We start from the raw sequence: 23,942 nt of genomic DNA on the forward strand, positions 1-23,942 counted from the left end.
CTTAGGTTTCATTACATACAGTCGAGAAGAACTACTCACCATCAGTACGACCAAGAATATGACTTTCGCGAAGCGGATCCTGTGTTCTGCCTTTCAACCAGGACAACGGAATGGATCCCAGCCAGCTCCCTGTCAGAACTACAGATCACAAAATGGCCGACCACCAAAACTACAAGTTCCAGAAGCAAGGGGAACCCTCAGAAGGTGGAGCCAACCCACAGATAAAGGGTCAAGAAAAACCAGGAAGAGAAGAAGAGAGTGCTGGAAGGATCTATGAACAATAGAGATAGAGACAATAGAGATTGGCTGCATTTACCGTGTATGAGCTGGACTGTTTTGGACTTACCTGTTGGCGTTTGGACCTGGACCTACCGAGAACCCGATTCGTGTACCGAACCCTGCTATCCTTGACCTCGCCTACGGCCTGGGTGGACCAGGATGGAGAAACAAACACACAGGTACTGTCCTGTTCGAAAGAACTCTCATTCTTGGGTGATTTGGTGACAGTTTACCACTTAGTTTGTGACAAACGCTCCTAATCTTGAAGAGGTTTGCCACAACGTATATACTGTACTCTATATAATCTACTGCATCCTTATGTAATACATGTATCACTAGCCACTTTAACTATGCCACTTTGTTTACATACTCATCTCATATGTATATACTGTACTCGATACCATCTACTGTATCTTGCCTATGCGGCTCTGCACCATCACTCATTCATATCTTTATGTACATATTCTTTATCCCCTTACACTGTGTATAAGAAATTAGTTTTGGAATTGTTAGTTAGATTACTTGTTGGTTATTACTGCATTGTCGGAACTAGAAGCACAAGCATTTCGCTACACTCGCATTAACATCTGCTAACCATGTGTATGTGACAAATAAAATTTGATTTGATTTGGTCCGCTCCTCCTTCCCACAACGAAAGCCGTGACAGAATCACCCACCACAACAGGACCAAGCAGCGTGGTAACAGGCAAAAGCAACAGCAGGAGCAACAAAAAAAGGAATGGACATGGGAGGACGAATTAGACGGAGAAGGACCCTGGGCTCAGCCTGGAGAATATCGCCGCCCCAAGGAAGAACTGGAGGCGGCAAAAGCGGAGAGGCGCCAGGAAGGGGAGGCAGCACGGCGACGCAGATGGAAACCCGAGAGTCAGCCCCAAAAATGTCTTGGGGGGGGGGCTCAGGGAGAGTGTGGCAGAGTCAGGAGTCAGTCCTGAGCCCACTCTCCCTGTTTATTGTGAGGAGCCAAGGAGGAGACCAGAACCAGAGCCGGTGTTTGAGGTGAGCGAAACAGAGACTGTGAAGGAGTTAATGGGGAAATTGGAGGAGAGAGTAATGAGGGAGTTGCTATGTTGGTGCTTTAAGTATGGCATTCGCCCGACGGAGCGTGTTGGGGATTTGATGGCACCTGGGACAGCGCTCCATACTCGTCCTGAGATGCGTGTTAGTCGGCTGGTGAAGTTGGTGCCAGCCTCACGCACCAGGCCTCCTGTGCACCTCCCTAGCCTTGCATGTCCTGTGCCAGCACTGCTCTCAAGATCTCCAGTACGCCTTCACGGTCTAGCCCATCCTGTGCCACCTCCACACACCAGCCCTCCGATGGCAGCTCCCCGCACCAGGCTTCCTGTGCGTGTCCTCGGCCCAGTACCACCAGTGCCAGCACCACGCATCAGGCCTACAGTGCGCCTCGCCTCTCCAGCGCTGCCGGAGCCTTCCTCTCCTGCGCTGCCGGAGTCTCCCGCCTGTTCAGCGCTGCCCAAGCCTTTCTCCTCTCCTGCGCTGCCGGAGTCTCCCGCCCGTTCAGCGCAGCCAGAGCCTTCCTCCTCTACAGCGCTGACAGAGTCTCCCGCCTGTTCAGCGCAGCCAGAGCCTTCAACCTCTCCTGCGCTGCTGGAGTCTCCCGCCTGTTTAGCGCTGCCAGAGCCTTCCGCCTCTACAGCGTTGCCGGAGTCTCCTGCCTGTTTAGCGCAGCCAGAGCTGCCAGCCTGCATGGAGCAGCCAGAGCTGCCAGCCTGCATGAAGCAGCCAGAGCTGCCAGTCTGCATGGAGCAGCCAGAGCTGTCAGTCTGCATGGAGCAGCCAGAGCTGTCAGTCTGCATGTAGCAGCCAGAGATGTCAGTCTGCATGGAGCTGCCAGTCTGCATGGAGCTGCCAGTCTGCAAGGAGCTGCCAGTCGGCAAGGAGCTGCCAGTCGGCAAGGAGCTGCCAGTCTGCAAGGAGCTGCCAGTCTGCAAGGAGCTGCCAGTCTGCAAGGAGCTGCCAGAGCTGCCAGTCTGCAAGGAGCTGCCAGAGCTGCCAGTCTGCATGGAGCAGCCAGAGCTGCCAGTCTGCAAGAAGCTGTCAGAGCTGCCAATCTGCATGGAGCAGCCAGAGCCGTCAGTCTGCCAGACTCTTCCAGATCTGCCAGTCAGCCAGACTCTTCCAGATCCGCCAGTCAGCCAGACTCTTCCAGATCCGCCAGTCAACCAGACTCTTCCAGATCTGCCAGTCAACCAGACTCTTCCAGATCTGCCAGTCAACCAGACTCTTCCAGATCTGCCAGTCAGCCAGACTCTTCCAGATCTGCCAGTCAGCCAGACTCTTCCAGATCTGCCAGTCAGCCAGACTCTTCCAGATCTGCCAGTCAGCCAGACTCTTCCAGATCTGCCAGTCAACCAGACTCTTCCAGATCCGCCAGTCAGCCAGGATCTGCTGGAACCGTCAGTCTGCCAGACTCTTCCAGATCCGCCAGTCAGCCAGATTCTTCCAGATCCGCCAGTCAGCCAGGATCTGAAAGAGCCTTCCTCCTCTCCTGTGCTGCCGGAGTCTCCCGCCTGTCCGGCGCTGCTGCCGGAGTCTCCCGCCTGTCCGGCGCTGCTGCCGGAGTCTCCCGCCTATCCGGCGCTGCTGCCGGAGTCTCCCGCCTGTCCGGCGCTGCTGCCAGAGTCTGAAGAGCCCCTCTGTCCCGAGCTGCCCCTCTGTCCCGAGCTGCCCCTCTGTCCCGTGTTGATAAGTAGGGTTGCCGTGGCTGGGAGGTCACGGAAGCGGACAAGGTGGGGGAAGACTGCGGTGAAGTGGGGGCCACGTCCAGCACCAAAGCCGCCTCCGCGGACAGATGCCCACCCAGACCATCCCCGATAGGTTCAGGTTTTGCGGCCGGAGTCCGCACCTTGGGGGGGGATACTGTCACGCCCTGGCCATAGTTTACTTTGTATGTTTCTATGTTTTGGTTGGTCAGGGTGTGATCTGAGTGGGCATTCTATGTTGGATGTCTTGTTTGTCTATTTCTGTGTTTGGCCTGATATGGTTCTCAATCAGGGGCAGGTGTTAGTCATTGTCTCTGATTGGGAACCATATTTAGGTAGCCTGGGTTTCACTGTGTGTTTGTGGGTGATTGTTCCTGTGTCTGTGTTTTGCACCAGATAGGGCTGTTTAGGTTTTCGCACGTTTGTTATTTTGTTAGTTTATTAGTGTATAGTTTTCTTTATTAAAATAAAATGAATAACAACCACGCTGCATTTTGGTCCGCTCCTCCTTCCCACAACGAAAGCCGTGACACTCTCAGTCCCAGCTTTGATGCACCGGTACTGACCTCGCGTGGTTGTTGTCCTTGATGATCTTTATGGCCTTCCTGTGACATCGGGTGGTGTAGGTGTCCTGGAGGGCAGGTAGTTTGCCCCCGGTGATGCGTTGTGGGCGGTGATACAGCCCGACAGGATACTCTCGATTGTGCATCTGTAGAAGTTTGAGTGCTTTTGGTGACAGGAGTCTGAAGAAATTCAGCTTGAGGTTGAAGAGGCGCTGCTGCGCCTTCACGATGCTGTGTGGGTGGACCAATTCAGTTTGTCTGTGATGTGTACGCCGAGGTACTTGCTACCCTCTCCACTACTGTTCCCTCTGCTGTTTCCTGAAGTCCACAGTCATCTCCTTAGTTTTGTTGAGTGTGAGGTTATTTTCCTGACACCACACTCCTCGGGCCCTCACCTCCTCCCTGTAGGCCGTCTCGCCGTTGTTGGTAATCAAGCCTACCACTGTTGTGTCGTCCGCAAACTTGATTGAGTTGGAGGCGTGGGTGAACAGGGAGTACAGGAGAGGGCTCAGAACGGACCCTTGTGGGGCCCCAGTGTCGAGGATCAGCGGGGTGGAGATGAGGAGTGGCTTCCGTCTGGTCACTCCACCGTAAAGGCCTGATTGGTGGAGTGCTACAGAGATGGTTGTCCTTCTGGAAGGTTCTCGCATCTCCACAGAGGAACTCTGAAGCTCTTTCAGATTGACCATTGGGTTCTTGGTCACCTCCATGACCAAGGCCCTTCTCCCCCGATTCCTTAGTTTTGCCGGGCGGCCAGCTCTAGGAAGAGTCTTGATGGTTCCAATCTTCTTCTATTACGAATGATGGAGGCCACTGTGTTCTTGGGAACCTTCAATGCTGCAGACATTTTTTGGTACCCTTCCTCAGATCTGTGCCGACACAATGCTGTCTCAGAGCTCTATGAACAATTGCATCGACCTCATGGATTGGTTTTTGCTCTAACATGCACTGTCAACTCTGGAACCTTATATAGACAGGTGTGCGCCTTTACAAATCATGTCCAATAAATTGAATTTACCACAGGTGGACTCCAATCAAGTTGTAGAAACATCTCTAGGATGGTCAATGGAAACAAGATGGACCTGAACTCAATTTCAAATCTCATAGCAAAGGGTCTGAATACTTATTAATTTAATCCGTTTTAGAATGAGGCTGTAACGTAACAAAATGTGGGAAAGGGAAGGAGTCCCTTTTCCACATTTTGTTGTTACAGCCTGAATTTACAATAGATTAAATTGAAATTGTGTCACTGATCTCCACACAATACCCCATAATATCAAAGTGGAATTATGTTTTTAAAAATGTTTATATATTAATTAATGAAAAGCTGAAATGTCTTGAGTCAACAAATATTCAACATTGTTGTTATGGCAAGCATGAATAAATTCAGCATAAATTCAGGATTAAATAATAGCTTAACAAGAAACATAATAAATTGCATGGGTTCACTCTGTGTGCAATTATTGTGTTTAACTCTTGAATGACTATCCCATCTCTGTACCCCATAAAATGATCTGTAAGGTCCCTCAGTGAATTTTAAACACAGATCCAACCACAAAGACCAGGGAGATTTTCCAATGCAAAGGAGTGAAAAGGAAGCCTGTACAGAATTAAAATATTCCAAAACACACATCCTGTTTGTAACAAGGCACTAAATACTGCAGAAAATATGGCAAAGAAATGTAGCTTTTGTCCTGAAAGTGGTATGTTTGGGGCAAATCCAACACATCACTGAGTATATCTCTTCATATTTTCAAGCATGATGGTGGCTGTATCATGTTTTGGGTTTGGGAGTTATTTTAGGATTTAAAGAAACAGAAAAGAGCCAAGTCCAGGCATAATTCTAGAGGAAAACCTGGTTCAGTCTGCTTTCCAACAGACACTGGGAGACAAACTCAACTTTCAGGAGGATAATTACCTAAAACACAAAGCCAAATGTACACTGAGTGTACAAAACATGAGGAACATCTTCCTAATATTGAGCTGCATTCATTTTGCTCTCATACGGCATCAATTCGTCGAGGCGTGGACTCTACGAGATGTCTAAAGAGTTCCACAGGGATGCTGGCCCATGTTGACGCCAATGCTTCCTAAAGTTGGCTGGATGTCCCTTGGGTGACAGTGGTGGTGGTCGTGGCAAAGCCAAAAAGCTGAGGAGAATGTTGTGTTGGCTGCAAGTGAGCCAAATGAAAATCCGGAAGTGCCTTAACCAACAAAACATGCAGTCAGTGGAATTAATGAATACCATTTCTAGTTATCTATCTTGCTAGCTCCTTCCTGATACAAATGAGAGAACAGCTCACTGTGACCAAGTTATTCACCCGAGCATTGTTGGTTTGGCTGTTTTAGTGTTGTCTAGAGCGTTGATGGCTAAAGATTTTGCCAACGTTTACTGACACCGGTCATATTCAACGCGTGGTGCGGGTTTGTAAATTCATCAGTAATTCTTTGCTCTGGCACACTCAGACGAAGGTGCTCTGAAATAGGAGTAGATAGCCAGAGTGAATTTATAAATCAAATCAAATCAAATGTATTTATATAGCCCTTCTTACATCAGCTGATATCTCAAAGTGCTGTACAGAAACCCAGCCTAAAACCCCAAACAGCAAGCAATGCAGGTGTAGAAGCACGGTGGTTAGGAAAAACTCCCTAGAAAGGCCAAAACCTAGGAAGAAACCTAGAGAGGAACCAGGCTATGTGGGTCCATCGATGTGGATAGGGGTGTTCCCACTGTGGCCAGTCCTCTTCTGGCTGTGCCGGGTGGAGATTATAACAGAACATGGCCAAGATGTTCAAATGTTCATAAATTACCAGCATGGTCGAATAATACTAAGGCAGAACAGTTGAAACTGGAGCAGCAACACGGCCAGGTGGACTGGGGACAGCAAGGAGTCATCATGTCAGGTAATCCTGGGGCATGGTCCTAGGGCTCAGGTCCTCCGAGTGAGAGAAATAAAGAGAATTAGAGAGAGCATATGTGGGGTGGCCAGTCCTCTTCTGGCTGTGCCGGATGGAGATTATAACAGAACATGGCCAAGATGTTCAAATGTTCATAAATGACCAGCATGGTCGAATAATAATAAGGCAGAACAGTTGAAACTGGAGCAGCAGCACGGCCAGGTGGACTGGGGACAGCAAGGAGTCATCATGTCAGGTAGTCCTGGGGCATGGTCCTAGGACTCAGGTCCTCCGAAAGAGACAAAGAGAGAGAAGGAGAGAATTAGAGAACGTAGACTTAGATTCACACAGGACACCAAATTGGACAGGAGAAGTACTCCAGATATAACAAACTGACCCAGCCCCCCGACACATAAACTACTGCAGCATAAATACTGGAGGCTGAGACAGGAGGCATCAGGAGACACTGTGGCCCCATCCGAGGACACCACCGGACAGGGCCAAACAAACCCTTTGTGACTTAACTAGTGGCAACCATGATTATTCCTGTTCACAAAGAGCTATAGCTACCAGAGAGGAAGAGAAGGAGAGAGGCCCAACTCTGCGAAAAATCTCTCCCTCCAGCAGGTGGAATTTTTGCAATTTTCCACCCACCAAATTAGGAGTTTTGTATAGAGGTCAATGAGTGTCGGATTTGGTTAACAACAACAAATAAATGGCTTATTTGCTATTTATGTAATGCTTAAGTTGTTATGAGTGTACTGATTTAATTAGGGCACCTGGCATCCTGGCAACTTTGAGAATAAATATATCAGTTGTACCTGGTCGTTACTTCATACCAATTTGTTCAAATATATGAACCACTGTTAGACGTGCAGATTCAGAAACATGTAGTTAGATTTTTATTGTCTTTAACAAAATTAAAATAAACTTTTAAATTGAACATTTACCTCAGGATCATCATCATAAAACATACACGACCCCTTGGTCAATGGTCAAAGGTCATTTGAATAGCCACACCTACTACACCTCACCCTGATACCATATAAACTGGCCCATGAAGCAGACTGCCATTGTGTTCAAAGGTAAGTGAGTGAGTGTGTTTGGAGTTCAACATGTAGCCTAGCCTATGATACTTTACTTACGTCAATTTGATATGTAAACGCTTGTGCTGAAACTGTTTCAGGTTTCATTAATTCCTCAAAAAGGCCATCTATTCTACATAACTGCAGGAAAAATGGTGAGTTATTTTTAATTCAACATGACTGCTTTGTCATTTTTTTTTTTTAAATCTCGACTTGTGCTTCCCTGTGCTAATTTCCTGTTTTGTTCATATCAAATGTACATTCAGGATAAATGAGAACTGATAATGAGTTGTGAGATTTGTTGGAGGTGACAGTTTCTTCTCCTCCCAGCTTTAATGTCAGGATTTATGATTGCTGGGCTCAGTCCCCCCTTTTATAAATTATTGATCGACTAAGGAGTGTTTATCTCGACAGAGGGAGTGCATTTCCGTCCACATCGGCCAAGCAGGAGTCCAGATGGGCAATGCATGCTGGGAGTTGTATTGTCTGGAGCATGGTTTCCAGCCAGATGGGACCATCCATGCGAACACTGCTCCTCAATTGACTGACTCATCGTTTGGCACCTTCTTCAGTGAGACTGGGGCTGGGAAATATGTTCCCAGGGCCATCTTCTTAGATCTGGAGCCTACTGTTGTGGGTGAGGAAGCTGCATGTATAGTGGTGGCCTTAACCTGGTCTCAGATCTGTTGTGTGGTTTTGCTTACGCCTATGTTCATTGTCATTGAATGACCTTAAAGCGTTTTGAAGACTGCACAAACAGATCTGGGAGCAGGCTCTGTCTGCCCCAAATTGGTAAACAGTTCATGGTATGCATTTTGTAATGATTCAGTGTTTGTAGCCTTTGCTGCTGTTCTGTCCTGTGTGGTATAACATTGCCTTCTTATATTGTGTTCATATGTATGTCCATGATTTGTTGTAGATGAGATCAGGGCTGGCCACTACCGTCAGCTGTATCACCCTGAACAACTCATCAGTGGCAAGGAAGACGCTGCCAATAACTACGCTCGTGGCCATTACACCATCGGCAAGGAGATTGTGGACTCTGTCATGGACAGGATGCGTAAAATGGTGCGCTGCTGAATGTTTGCAGGGCCACTGCTGTTTACCATCCAGTTTAGAACATTTAAATTGAAATCAATCTTATTTTTTGGGTTTAACTGCTGAATGTTTAGTTTAAATCTTTCAAAGCCCCAACATTGGGTGAATTACTAATGATTCCATGTCTTCTGTCATCAGGCTGACCAATGCACTGGACTACAAGGGTTCCTCATCTTCCATAGTTTTGGCGGAGGGACCGGCTCTGGTTTTACTTCCTTGTTGATGGAACGCCTGTCTGTGGATTACGGCAAGAAGTCCAAACTAGAATTCTCAGTCTACCCTGCTCCCCAGGTGTCCACAGCAGTGGTGGAGCCCTACAACTCCATCCTGACCACCCACACCACCCTGGAGCACTCTGACTGCTCTTTCATGGTGGACAACGAGGCCATCTTTGACATCTGCAAGCGTAACCTGGGAGTGGAGCGGCCATCTTACACCAACCTGAACCGCCTCATCGCCCAGATTGTCTCCTCCATCACAGCCTCCCTACGCTTCGATGGAGCTCTCAATGTAGACCTGACAGAGTTCCAGACCAACCTTGTGCCTTACCCCGTATCCACTTTCCCCTGGTCACCTATGCCCCCATCATCTCAGTAGAAAAGGCCTACCACGAGCAGCTCTCTGTCCCCGAGATCACCAACGCCTGCTTTGAGCCGGCTAACCAGATGGTGAAGTGTGATCCCAGACGCGGCAAGTACATGGCCTGCTGCTTGTTGTACCGCGGCGACGTGGTTCCCAAAGATGTCAACGCAGCCATCGCCAGCATCAAGACCCGGCGCAGCATCCAGTTTGTAGATTGGTGTCCCACTGGGTTCAAGGTGGGGATCAACTACCAACCGCCTACGGTGGTTCCTGGAGGAGACCAGGCCAAGGTCCAGAGGGCTGTGTGTATGCTGAGTAACACCACAGCCATCGCTGAGGCTTGGAGTCGTCTGGACCACAAGTTCGACCTGATGTATGCCAAGAGAGCCTTCGTGCACTGGTACGTGGGTGAGGGCATGGAGGAGGGGGAGTTCTCTGAGGCCAGAGAGGACATGGCTGCTCTGGAGAAGGACTATGAGGAGGTGGGGGCAGACTCTGGGGACGCCTGTGAGGACGAGGAGGATGAATACTAAATCTGTCAATCTTGTTCTCTTGAAAGGAACTCGTCCAAAGCAATTTTCAATAAAAACCAAATGCATTTGAATTGTGTCTTTATGTATTACTCAGTTTACAGTATCAGTTTCTAAATCAAATCAAATTTTATTTGTCACATACACATGGTTAGCAGATGTTAATGCGAGTGTAGCGAAATGCTTGTGCTTCTAGTTCCAATGCAGTAATAACCAACAATTCCAAAACTACTTTACACAAGTGTAAAGGGATAAAGAATATGTACATAAAGATATGAGTGATGGTACAGAGCGGCATAGGCAGGAGAATGTAAACAGTGGCTAGTGATACACGTAGATCATTTCTCATACGTATGTAAACATTAAGTAGCATGGTTTAAAGTGGCTGGAGTTGAGTCAGTGTGTTGGCAGCAGCCACTCAATGTTAGTGGTGGCTGTTAAGCTGTCTGTGTAAGCCGAGGAACTTGCTACCCTCTCCACTACTGATCCATCGATGTGGATAGGGGGGTGTTCCCAATCATCTCCTTAGTTTTGTTGACGAGTGTGAGGTTATTTCTGACACCACACTCCTCGGGCCCTCCCTGTAGGCCATCTCGTCGTTGTTGGTAATCAAGCCTACCACTGTCGTCCGCAAACTTGATTGAGTTGGAGGCGTGGGAGTACAGGAGAGGGCTCAGAACGCACCCTTGTGGGGCCCCAGTGTTGAAGGGTGGAGATGTTACCTGGGGGCGGCCCGTCAGGAAGTCCAGTACCCAGTTGCACAGGGCGGGGTCGAGACCCAGGGTCTCAAGCTTAATGAGTTTGGTGGGTACGATGGTGTTAAATGCTGAGCTGTAGTCGAACAGCATTCTCACGTAGGTATTCCTCTTGTCCAGATGGGTTAGGGCAGTGTGGTTGGACCTATTTGGGCGGTAAGCAAATTGGAGTGGGTCTAGGGTGTCAGGTAGGGTGGAGGTGATATGGTCCTTGACTAGTCTCTCAAAGCACTTCATGATGACGGAAGTGAGTGCTACGGGGCGGTAGTCGTTTAGCTCAGTTAACTTAGCTTTCTTGGGAACAGGAACAATGGTGGCCCTCTTGAAGCATGTGGGAACAGCAGACTGGGATAGGGATTGATTGAATATGTCCGTAAACACACCAGCCAGCTGGTCTGCGTATGCTCTGAGGGCGCGGCTGGGGATGCCTTCTGGGCCTGCAGCCTTGAGGGTTAACACGTTTAAATGTTTTACTCACCTCGGCTGCAGTGAAGGAGAGTCCGCATGTTTTGGTTGTGGGCGTGTCAGTGGCACTTCATTGTCCTCAAAGCGGGCAAAAAAGTTATTTAGTCTGCCTGGGAGCAAGGCATCCTGGTCCGTGACTGGGCTGGTTTTCTTTTTGTAATCAGTGATTGACTGTAGACCCTGCCACATACCTCTTGTGTCTGAGCCGTTGAATTACGATTCTACTTCGTCTCTATACTGACGCTTAGCTTGTTTGATTGCCTTGCAGAGGGAATAGCTACACTGTTTGTATTCGGTCACGTTTCCAGTCACCTTGCCCTGATTAAAGCAGTGGTTCGTGTTTCAGTTTCACGCAAATGCTGCCATCAATACACGGTTTCTGGTTTGGGAATGTTTTAATCGTTGCTATGGGAACGACATCTTCAACTCATGTTCTAATATACTCGCTCACCGAATCAGCGTATTCGTCAATGTTGTTGTTTGACGCAATACGAAACATGTCCACGTGATGGAAGCAGTCTTGGAGCATGGAATCAGATTGGTCGGCCCAGCGTTGAACAGACCTCAGCGTGGGAGCTTCTTGTTTTAGATTCTGTCTGTCGGCAGGGAGCAACAAAATGGAGTCGTGGTCAGCTTTTCCGAAAGGAGTGCGGGGGAGGGCCTTATATACATCGCGGAAGTTAGAATAGCAATGATCCCTGGTTGCGCAATCGATATGCTGATACAATTTAGGGAGTCTTGTTCTCTGGAAGGGTGGGGAGGATGTTCTCTGGAACAATTTACTTGTGAATAACATGAAAACCACTGACTTTTGGTGCAACTAAAGTGCATTAGACCCAATTCTCTTGAATGGCCGACACTCTTCCCCATTTGGTTGACTTCAGATCACTAACTTGTATCAAATTTTGGCCCATATCCTGATCACATTGGTTCCTTAACATTTGGCTGAAACCAAGGCTAATCTTTGATACATGAGGTTTTCAGAACTCTTACTGCTCCCTACCAAGGGAAAGGTTGCAGTAAATCAAGGCCCGGATGGCACTTCTCTTTTGGCTTTGGTCAGACAGACTTAATTCCACTTCACCCTCAGACCAGCATGTGGGGAAACACTGATACGCTTGCAAATACTTAGTTGGCAGACTAGAATACATTAAGGCCATTGTCATTTTGTTAACCTTTAACTAGCCAGGTAAATAACTACTCAAAAGTGCATAGGAAATGCCAATTGCTTTTAAATAAAGTACCAACATGTAAATTTCACTTTTATTTACAAATTGCAATATTTCAAAAGATGAATATGTACACTAATTTCCTTTAACACTGGCAGCAATAACCATAATACGATTTACAATGCAAATACTGTCGTATTCTGTCAAGGCAACTTCCAGCATCAAAATCTTTAAAATATGAATTTATTAACTTTCAGATATTTCATAAGCCAATCTATATAAAAAAAAAACATTGCTTTCATGTAGATAAGACGGGAACATCAACTGTATTGTTCTTGTGTATACATTAAGAGAAGGGGTAGCAGCTACAGAGGTAGAGGTCAAGCAAACAAAAATATACAGACTCCTGTGAGGGACTACTTCCCCCAGACACAGATCGAGCCTGGTCGTGGACTAAAAACCATGTTAAATGGAGATTCTCTATTGAAAGTACCAGTAAATCCAATACTAGGCTTGATCTGTGTTCGGGACACCATCCCAGACTGTTAAGGCGTTGGTTGAGCAGTGGTTTTGTAAATCCACTGCTTGGTGCTGTGCTGTGTGTAGTCTCCGTCGTTGTTCTGCTCTCACCAACAGGTGTGCGCAACATTGGGACTTTCGTAAGGTTGCTATCCTGAGATTTTCTCCTCAGCTTGAAGACATCGGAGCACATATAAGATGACTTGATAGCAGAAGATGTATTGTTCCTGTGTGGAATAAACAATGATTATGTATATTATTATTAATGCAGAAATAGCATGTACATTACAGACTCTTGAAAGGAATCAACATATTGTAGTTGTTACCTCCGTTTGTACCATTCCTTGTCTCTGCAGCCTCATGTTACGTACCACATCTGAAATATCAAACTAAAAACAGTAGTGCGTGTTAAAATATCATCTCTCAAACTGGAAGAAGTGTGGTTGGACCTTTTTTAAGCATAATAAAAGCTATAGTCTTGTCACCATACTTACATCAGCATCTTTACTGATGAGGCCGAGAACCACGTCTACGCAGATGAGAGTTCCGGATCGGCCAATCCCTGCACTGCAGTGCGTGATGATGGGTCCTGATTGGTGGATGTGCCTCATGTAGGATATGAACGTCAACAGCTGCTCAGGCTGCGAGGGCGTACCGTGGTCTGGCCAACCGGTGTAGTTCAGGTGGGTGACGCGTTGAATTTCTTCAGTCTAGAACAGGAGGGATAGGCCGTTATCTGATGCTCTGAATACCCAAATGATTTTGCACTGGCTTTTGTTTCTATTTGTTTAACCTTATTATTACATTTACTTGGTAATAAAGTAAAATTCTAGAAAAATACATCTCTTCACGGTTAAGTATGGAGTCCTGCAAGGCTCTGTTCTGGGGCTCCTGTCCTTATAACCTACTGTATACCTAATCTCACCTGGATATCTTTGACCTCAATGAGACGGATAACAAAGTTGTCCAGGTGCTGATCTTTGACCAAGGTGATCTGCAGCCTCTCGTCCACCATCTCAGCCGTCCGCGGGGTGTCAGGCCAGTACCGTTGACATTTGACCTTTCCCCCTTCCACTTCCTGGGTCATCATAGCAATGACATTAGATTTCTGCTCCCAGATCATCTGCCAGAAGTCACCCAGAGTGGTGGGTAGGGGTCCTTGACAAGCAATGAACATGAAGTTCTCATCTTTCACTGGCATGTTGATAAAGTTGGCATTAATGTAGCCACCATTTTTACCCAGGATCACTCTGGTGGTATCGACTGGAGAAACAAGAGAACACAGGAGAAGCTTTGATTGGGCTCGTTATATACTGCACTGGGCTTAAGTGGAGGCTGTTGTGGGGAGGACGGCTCATAATAAATGACTGGAAAGGAATGGTATCCAATTATATATTTGATTGCGTTCTACTCATTCCGCTCCAACCATTACCATGAGCCCGTCCTTCACAATTAAGGTGCCACCAGCCTCCTGTGCTGGGCTATTATTGAAGTAGATAGAGGAATATTGACACGTATAATCTGCACCATTCCCAGGTAAAACACTTCAGCGATAATGGGTGGTGTTTTCGTTGTGACATTCTATCTCCAGCGATAATGGGTGGTGTGTTCGTTGTGACATTCTATCTCCAGCGATAATGTGGTGTTTTCGTTGTGACATTCTATCTCCAGCGATAATGGGTGGTGTGTTCGTTGTGACATTCTATCTCCAGCGATAGGGTGGTGTGTTCGTTGTGACATTCTATCTCCAGCGATAGGGTGGTGTGTTCGTTGTGACATTCTATCTCCAGCGATAATGTGGTGTTTTCGTTGTGACATTCTATCTCCAGCGATAATGTGGTGTTTTCGTTGCGACATTCTATCTCCAGCGATAATGTGGTGTTTTCGTTGCGACATTCTATCTACACTTACAAGGGACAATGTTCTTATAACGATTCTTCTTCTTGTTTTCCTTCGTCTGACCAATTAGACAGTCGTCCAGCGGCTGTAGATTCTGCAGATTCTTTTGGAGAGAGAAGTAGAAATAAGTAACTTTACAGATTTTCAAGAAAATAAAATGTTCTGTATTATAGTGATGTCGTGTATTATGCATCGAAGTGTTTTTTTAAATGTAATTTTGAAAGTAATAAACACAGGCCAGCGCCAGACAAAAAGCTTCAGAACAACATACTATGGAAGAAAACCAAGAGGGGATAATGTTGAGGCTGTTTAATGTAGAGCAATGGTGTGAAACTCATTCCATGGAGGGCCTAGTGGAGGGGGGAGGGCCTAATGGAGCCCCCCCTTTCAATTAAGCCCTAGACAACCAGGTGAAGGGATTTCTTTACTAATTAGTGACCTTAATTCATCAAGTACGAGGGAGGAGTGAAAACCGACAGACACTCGGCCCTCCGTGGAATGAGTTTGACACCAGATGTGAGGTTTCTATACTAGATCAGACAGACAAGTTCGTACCTCAAACTCCTGCAAAGGGATCTTCTGTTCGAGCAGACCCCTCAGCATACGCACCACAGTGTTGAGTTTGGCCCCAGTGTATTGTCCTTCAGGGACCACCTTCACCAGGGGCAGAGAGGTCAGCTCATCCTCTGTAATGATGGGCTTATCTGTGGGGGAGGGGAGGAGAATGTTGAGACGCAGCTAACCAGAGACTCAGCTAACCAGAGACTCAGCTAACCAGAGACTCAGCTAACCAGAGACTCAGCTAACCACTCACTCGAGAAAATCCATTCAATTGCATATGTTTTGGAAGAGGACATTCAAAATCGGCAGATCCAAAGGTCAATCAAGGTTAGGCAATGAAATTGGTGACGTTGAGTCGTTGGGTGCGGTGTTCACGCTCAAAGTCAATTTCCAGTTAATATTCTCTATAGTAAGAATTTGTTCTTAACTGACTTGCCTGGTTAAATAAAGGTAAAAAAAATAAAAAATAAATAAATAAATAAAATAGATGGGCTTACCGTCAGTGAATTTGGAGTTGATGTTCTCTATAGGCAGCTCGTCACTCCCCCAGGTAATCTCATCCTCTTCTGGAAGCTCTGACGTCATCTGCAGGTAGCTGGGAAGGAACATACGATATGAGATTTAAAAAAATATATACAAAAAAAAAATACAAAAATGTTCTCTGGTGACATTCAGTCACATTATTCTGGAGCCCCACCTTACCTTTCATTCAGTGGGTCGTCAACACTTTCTTCTTTCCAGTCGGCTTTCCGGGAGGTCTGGAATTCCACACACAACACAGAAACAAGCTGAGTTTTGACCCTCCAGGACTGTAATTGTCTCTGGCCCCCTCCCAGTTAGGGGGAGTGATGAGCTCGACAGCAGAGTCTCTGGCCCCCTCCCAGTTAGGGGGAGTGATGAGCTCGACAGCAGAGTCTCTGGCCCCCTCCCAGTTAGGGGGAGTGATGAGCTCGACAGCAGAGTCTCTGGCCCCCTCCCAGTTAGGGGGAGTGATGAGCTCTACAGCAGAGTCTCTGGCCCCCTCCCAGTTAGGGGGAGTGATGAGCTCTACAGCAGAGTCTCTGGCCCCCTCCCAGTTAGGGGGAGTGATGAGCTCTACAGCAGAGTCTCTGGCCCCCTCCCAGTTAGGGGGAGTGATGAGCTCGACAGCAGAGTCTCTGGCCCCCTCCCAGTTAGGGGGAGTGATGAGCTCGACAGCAGAGTCTCTGGCCCCCTCCCAGTTAGGGGGAGTGATGAGCTCTACAGCAGAGTCTCTGGCCCCCTCCCAGTTAGGGGGAGTGATGAGCTCTACAGCAGAGTCTCACAACTCAATCGCTAGTTGAAAACTGTTTTCTGCCCCTCCCAAAAGATAGAATTTGTAGATAATTGGCCCTCTTTCTGGGACTCACCAACAAACAGGACCAAGCCTGGCCTGTTGAGGAGTGACGGACTCCATCCTAGCTGGAGGGGTGCTCTCATCTTATCTACCAACATAGACAGGGCTCTAACTCCTCTAGCTCCACAATGAAATAGGGTGCAGGCCAGGCAGTAGTGAAGTCTGCCACTAGCACAGTCAGTGTAGTCAGCTCACTATCCCCATTGAGACTGTCTGTGCCTTGACCTAGGTTGGGCAAAACTAAACATGGCGGTGTTCGCCTTAGCAATCTCACTAGGATAAAGACCTCCTCTATTCCTGCCATTATTGAAAGAGATCATGATACCTCACATCTCAAAATAGGGCTACTTAATGTTAGATCCCTTACTTCAAAGGCAGTAATAGTCAATTAAATAATCACTGATCATAATCTTGATGTGATTGGCCTGACTGAAACATGGCTTAAGCCTGATGAATTTACTGTGTTAAATGAGGCCTCACCTCCTGGTTACACTAGTGACCATATCCCCCGTGCATCCCGCAAAGGCAGAGGTGTTGCTAACATTTAAGATAGCAAATTTCAATTTACAAAAAAAAAAAGAATGTTTGTCTTTTGAGCTTCTAATCATGAAATATATGCAGCCTACTCAATCACTTTTTATAGCTACTGTTTACAGGCCTCCTGGGCCATGTACAGCGTTCCTCACTGAGTTCCTATCGGACCTTGTGGTCATAGCGGATAATATTCTAATTTTTGGTGATTTCAATATTCACATGGAAAAGTCCACAGACCCACTCCAAAAGGCTTTCAGAGCCATCATCGACTCAGTGGGTTTTGTCCAACATGTCTCTGGACCTACTCACTGTCATACTCTGGACCTAGTTTTGTCCCATGGAATAAATGTTGTGGATCATAATGTTTTTACTCATAACCCTGGACTATCGGACCACCAATTTATTACGTTTGCAATCGCAACAAATAATCTGCTCAGACCCCAACCAAGGAGCATCAAAAGTCGTGCTATAAATTCTCAGACAACACAAAGATTCCTTGATGCCCTTCCAGACTCCCTCTGCCTACCCAAGGATGTCAGAGGACAAAAAATCAGTTAACCACCTAACTGAGGAACTCAATTTAACCCTGCGCAATACCCTAGATGCAGATACACCCCTAAAAACATTTGTCATAAGAAACTAGCTCCCTGGTACACAGAAAATACCCAAGCTCTGAAGCAAACTTCCAGAGTCTGCACAACACTGCCAGGACCTTGGATCAAGAGAGCCACTCAAGTGTTTTAGTACTATAACTCTTGACAAAATAATGAAAATAATAATTGTCTCTAAACCTTCAAGCTGCCTACTGGAACCTATTCCAACTAAACTACTGAAAGAGCTGCTTCCTGTGCTTGGCCCTCCTATGTTGAACATAATAAACAGCTCTCTACCCACCGGATGTGTACCAAACTCACTAAAAGTGACAGTAATAAAGCCTCTTGAAAATGCCAAATCTTGAACCAGAAAATATAAAAGACTGTTGGCCTATATCAAATCATCTATTCCTCTCAAAAATGTTTGAAAAAGCTGTTGCGCAGCAACTCGCTGCCTTCCTGAAGACAAACATTGTATACGAAATGCTTCAGTCTGGTTTTAGACCCCATCACAGCACTGAGACTGCACTTGTGAAGGTGGTAAATGACCTTTTAATGATGTCAGACCGAGGCTCTGCATCTGTCCTCGTGCTCCTAGACCTTAGTGCTGCTTTTGATACCATCGATCACCACATTCTTTTGGAGAGATTGGAAACCAAAATTGGTTTACACGGACAAGTTCTGGCCTGGTTTAGATCTTATCTGTCGGAAAGATATCAGTTTGTCTCTGTGAATGGTTTGTCCTCTGACAAATCAACTTTCAGTGTTCCTCAAGGTTCTGTTTTAGGACCATTATTGTTTTCACTCTATATTTTACCTCTTGGGGATGTCATTCGAAAACATAATGTTAACTTTCACTGCTATGCGGATGACACGCAGCTGTACATTTCAATGAAACATGGTGAAGCCCCAAAATTGCCCTCGCTAGAAGCCTGTGTTTCAGACATAAGGAAGTGGATGGCTGCAAACGTTCTACTTTTAAACTCGGACAAAACAGAGATGCTTGTTCTAGGTCCCAAGAAACAAAGAGATCTTCTGTTGAATCTAACAATTAATCTTGATGGTTGTACAGTCGTCTCAAATAAAACTGTGAAGGACCTCGGCGTTCCTCTGGACCCCGATCTCTCTTTTGACGAACATATCAAGACTGTTTCAAGGACAGTTTTTTTTCGATCTACATAGCATTGCAAAAATCAGAAGCTTTCTGTCCAAAAATGCAGAAAAATGTATCCATGCTTTTGTTACTTCAAGGTTACACTACTGCAATGCTCTACTTTCCGGCTACCCAGATAAAGCACTGAATAAACTTCAGTTAGTGCTAAATACGGCTGCTAGAATCCTGACTAGAACCATAACATTTGATCATATTACTCCAGTGCTAGCCTCCCTACACTGGCTTCCTGTTAGGCAACGGCTGATTTCAAGGTTTTACTGTTAACCTACAAAGCATTACATGGGCTTGCTCCTACCCATCTTTCCGATTTGGTCCTTCCGTAGATACCTACACGTACGCTACGGTCACAAGACGCAGGCCTCCTAATTGTCCCTAGAATTTCTAAGCAAACAGCTGGAGGCAGGGCTTTCTCCTATAGAGCTCAATTTTTATGGAATGGTCTGCCTACCCATGTGAGAGACGCAGACTCGGTCTCAACCTTTAAGTCTTTACTGAAGACTCATCTCTTCAGTAGGTCATATGATTGAGTGTAGTCTGGCCCAGGAGTGTGAAGGTGAACGGAAAGGCTCTGGAGCAACGAACCGGCCTTGCTGCCTCTGCCTGGCCGGTTCCCCTCTCTCAACTGGGATTCTCTGCCTCTAACTCTATTACAGGGGCTGAGTCACTAGCTTACTGGTGCTCTTCCATGCCGTCCCTAGGAGGGGTGCGTCACTTGAGTGGGTTGAGTCACTGACGTGACCTTCCTGTCTGGGTTGGCGCCCCCCCCTTCGGTTGTGCCGTGAAGGAGAACTTTGTGGGCTATACTCGGCCTCGTCTCAGGATGGTAAGTTGGTGGTTGAAGATATCCCTTTAGTGGTGTGGGGGCTGTGCTTTGGCAAAATGGGTGGGGTTATATCCTGTCTGTTTGGCCCCGTCTGGGGGTATCATCGTATGGGACCACAGTGTCTCCTGACCCCTCCTGTCTCAGCCTCCAGTATTTATGCTGCAATAGTTTGTGTCGGGGGGCTAGGGTCAGTCTGTTATATGAAGTACTTCTCCTGTCTTATCCGGTGTCCTGTGTGCTCTCTCTAATTCTCTCTTTCTCTCTCAGAGGACCTGAGCCCTAGGACATGCCTCAGGACTACCTGGCATGATGACTCCTTGCTGTCCCCAGTCCACCTGGCCGTGCTGCTGCTCCAGTTTCAACTGTTCTGCCTGCGTCTATGGAACCCTGACCTGTTCACCGGATGTGCTACCTGTCTCAGACCTGCTGTTTTCAACTCTCTAGAGACAGCAGGAGTGGTAGAGATACTCTTAATGATCGGCTATGAAAAGCCAACTGACATTTACTCCTGAGGTGCTGACTTGCTGCAACCTCGACAACTACTGTGATTATTATTATTTGACCATGCTGGTCATTTATGAACCTTTGAACATCTTGGCCATGTTCTGTTATAATCTCCACCCGGCACAGCCAGAAGAGGACTGGCCATTCCTCAAAGCCTGGTTCCTCAATGCTAGGTTTCTTCTTAGGTTTTGGCCTTTCTATGGAGTTTTTCCTAGCCACCGTGCTTCTACACCTGCATTGCTTGCTGTTTGGGGTTTTAGGCTGGGTTTCTGTACAGCACTTTGAGATATCAGCTGATGTAAGAAGGGCTATATAAATAAATTTGATTTGTAGTTGAATAGCCTCACCTTAGAGGCAGGTCCTCCCCACAGTATGTACCCACCTCAGGAGAGTCCCCTGGTAGAGAGGAACAGTCACAGTATGTACCCACCTCAGGAGAGTCCCCTGGTAGAGAGGAACAGTCACAGTATGTACCCACCTCAGGAGAGTCCCCTGGTAGAGAGGAACCGTCACAGTATGTACCCACCTCAGGAGAGTCCCCAGAGAGGAACCGTCACAGTATGTACCCACCTCAGGAGAGTCCTCGGGTAGAGAGGAACAGTCACAGTATGTACCCACCTCAGGAGAGTCCCCTGGTAGAGAGGAACCGTCACAGTATGTACCCACCTCAGGAGAGTCCTCGGGTAGAGAGGAACAGTCACAGTATGTACCCACCTCAGGAGAGTCCCCTGGTAGAGAGGAACCGTCACAGTATGTACCCACCTCAGGAGAGTCCTCGGGTAGAGAGGAACCATCACGGTCTGTGTCTTCAGACAGCTCAGTGTTCTCCACCTCACCCTCTCTCGTCCTCCGTTCCATTGAACCTACATCATAGTCTGGGTGACGAACACAGGAGAGAAGAAGACTGTCAAACTGGCACATGGTGTTGACAACAGTGAGGAGCAGGCATCAGAAAACTTCAGAACTTTTCAACATACCCTTCAACACGCAAATCTGTAGGGATAAAGAGTAGTAACTTACCTATTGGCGGTATGTCAGGAGGGCTACTGTTCTCATCAGGTGGACTAGACGGTTTAGTCTTCACCCCAATGTCGTCACTGTTGCCGTTGCACTTGTCAGAGATGATGGGGAGGTAGGCCAGGTAGGTGTTGGGGTTTTGGTCAGGCGGTCTGGACACTATGAGGTGGACCAGTCCTTTGACCTTTCGGATAGTGGTGACAGCTTTAGTGTGAGACACACCAGTCATCAGCTCCTCGTTCACCTGATGGATAGAAACACCGTCAGCTAGAAACATCAAAACTGCGTCATGTATGGTAGGGTGAAACATTTTGAAATGGACTGAAACAGGGAGGTAAATGCCTGAATTTGTTTTGCTGTTGTAAAACCTTTATTACGACGTGCCCTAGTGCACAACCCTGCATTCAGATGAGTTATGGTCAAAGATCACCACCTAGTGGACAAGAGCTGTTATTACATTGAAAACACCTCAAGAGTAGATCCGACTTACTTTGAGCAGTCTATCCCCCACTTGCAGCCGTCCTGTACGATCTGCTATGCCACCAGGGGTGATGGACTTGACAAAGATGCCCCTCTCTCCTCCGATAACAGAGAAGCCTAGGCCTCCTGCCGCAGGCTTGTCAAGGTCCAACTGAATGATCTCCTCCTGGAAGCACAACAAAACAGAATTAGAATATTACTTTCACTTTCCAATGTTCAGGGGTAATCGAAAATCTCAAGACACCCACAGGTCGGAGTCAACAGATCAGAACACTTTAGTCTACACATTTTATTGACTACTAAAGGACATATCCTTATAGCCATCAACAGGGAAATGGTCAAAAACATCAAGTTTCTCACCATAAACATCTACAAGGAGCTGAAATGGTCAAACCACAGACACCCCGGTGAAGGCATGACAGTGACTCTTCAAACTCTGGAGGCTGAAGAAACTTGGCCTGTTCCCCGAGGGTTCTCAGTGTTCTACAGGAGCACCAGAGAGCATATTGTCGAGCTGCATCACAGCCTGGTACGGCAACTCCACCACCACGGACGGCAAGGCTCTTCAGAGGGTGGTACGCTCAGCCAAACGCGCCATTGGGTGCACACTGCCTGCACTCCAGGACACTTATCCCACCAGGTGGCTCAGGAAGGACAAGCTGATCATTAAGGACCTCAGCCACAGACTGTTGTCCCTGCTTCCGTCACTCCGCACGGAGCGAAAGGCGAGAGCAGCCGCTTTCAAGGAGCGGGACACTAATCCGGAAGCTTATAAGAAATCCCGCTATGCCCTCAGACGAACCATCAAACAAGCAAAGCGTCAATACTGGACTAAGATTGAATCCTACTACACCGGCTCGTCGGATGTGGCAGTGCTTGAAAGCCACGAGCTGCCCAGTGACGGTAGCCGAATGACTTCTATGCACGCTTCGAGTCAAGCAACACTGAAGCATGCACGAGAGCATCAGTTGTTCTGAACGACTGTGTGATCACGCTCTCCGTAGCTGGTCAGTAAAACCTTTAAACAGGTCAATATTCACAAGGCCGCAGGGCCAGACGGATTACCAGGACGTGTACTCCGACCATGCTCTGACCAACTGGCAAGTGACTTCACTGATACGTCCCCATTCACATCGACAGGGCTGCAGTGGAGCGGGTCGAGAGCTTCAAGTTCCTTGGTGTCCACATCACCAACAAACTATTATGGTCCAAATACACGAAAACAGTTGTGTAGAGGGCACAACACCATCTATTCCCCCTCAGGAGACTGAAAATATTTGGCACGGGTCATCAGATCCTCAAAGAAATTCTACAGCTGTACCATCAAGAGCATCCTGACTGGTTGCATCACCGCCTGGTATGGCAACTGCTCGGCATCCGACCGCAAGGCACTACAGAGGGTAGAGCGTACGGCCAAGTACATCACTGGGGCCAAGCTTCCTGTCATCCAGGACCTTTATACCATAAGTCTGCTGGACAGTTAATCAAATGGCTCCCCAGACTATTTGCATCGACTCCCTTTATTACGCTGCTGCTACTCTCTGTTTATAATCTATGCATAGTCACTTTAACTCTTTACCTACATGTACATATTACCTCCATTACCTCGACTAACCCGTAGCCCCGCACATTGATTTGGTACAAGTACTCCCTGTATCATTTCATTGTGTTACAGTTTTTTATTAAACTTTACTCTGCATTGTTGGTTAAGGGCTTGTAAGTAAGCCAGCATTTCACAGTAAGGTCTACATCTGTTGTATTCGGCGCATATAAACAACATTTGATTTGATTCAGATGCGGGCAGTATAGGAACATCATGGCAAAAACACTAACCCCAGACCATTAGGACATTTACACTGCCCCCCCCCCCCACGAATGGACATTTATACTGCCCCCCCCCCCCAATGAATTGACGTTTATCATGCTGAATAGTCACCACTAGACAGCTAACCACTCCCCCCCATTGGTACTGTTGGAGCTCAACATTTCTCACTGTACCCTACATTTACATCTCTGTGAATGTGACTAATGAACTCTAGTCGAGTTAACCCAATTGCTTATCCTTATAGCAGAGTTAACCCAATTGCTTATCCTTATAGCAGAGTTAACCCAATTGCTTATCCTTATAGCAGAGTTAACCCAATTGCTTATCCTTATAGCTGAGTTAACCCAATTGCTTATCCTTATAGCAGAGTTAACCCAATTGCTTATCCTTATAGCAGAGTTAACCCAATTGCTTATCCTTATAGCAGAGTTAACCCAATTGCTTATCCTTATAGCAGAGTTAACCCAATTGCT

The 23,942-nt window shown here is 47.0% G+C and overlaps 1 protein-coding gene and 1 pseudogene across 4 annotated transcripts in view; one reads left to right on the plus strand and one right to left on the minus strand.

Moving 5' to 3' along the window:
- Positions 1-7,532: 7,532 nt before the first annotated feature.
- LOC135548082 (tubulin alpha-8 chain-like) lies at positions 7,533-9,850 on the plus strand (annotated as a pseudogene).
- Positions 9,851-12,247: 2,397 nt separating this feature from the next.
- ptpn13 (protein tyrosine phosphatase non-receptor type 13) overlaps positions 12,248-23,942 on the minus strand; it is a 159,323-nt gene continuing 147,628 nt past the window's right edge. For all 4 annotated transcript variants that reach the window (XM_064977320.1, XM_064977319.1, XM_064977318.1 and 1 more), the window contains 11 exons: positions 21,655-21,810; positions 21,168-21,408; positions 20,910-21,022; positions 15,847-15,902; positions 15,642-15,739; positions 15,139-15,287; positions 14,596-14,686; positions 13,610-13,947; positions 13,179-13,394; positions 13,011-13,073; positions 12,248-12,911 (listed from right to left, as the gene is read on the minus strand). In XM_064977320.1, the coding sequence (XP_064833392.1) occupies positions 12,834-12,911; positions 13,011-13,073; positions 13,179-13,394; positions 13,610-13,947; positions 14,596-14,686; positions 15,139-15,287; positions 15,642-15,739; positions 15,847-15,902; positions 20,910-21,022; positions 21,168-21,408; positions 21,655-21,810 (1,599 nt within the window). In that variant the 3' untranslated portion in view covers positions 12,248-12,833. The remainder of the gene's footprint in view (positions 12,912-13,010; positions 13,074-13,178; positions 13,395-13,609; positions 13,948-14,595; positions 14,687-15,138; positions 15,288-15,641; positions 15,740-15,846; positions 15,903-20,909; positions 21,023-21,167; positions 21,409-21,654; positions 21,811-23,942) is intronic.

Source organism: Oncorhynchus masou, chromosome 11, assembly GCF_036934945.1.
Source record: "Oncorhynchus masou masou isolate Uvic2021 chromosome 11, UVic_Omas_1.1, whole genome shotgun sequence".
In the NCBI taxonomy this organism is placed as follows: domain Eukaryota; kingdom Metazoa; phylum Chordata; class Actinopteri; order Salmoniformes; family Salmonidae; genus Oncorhynchus; species Oncorhynchus masou.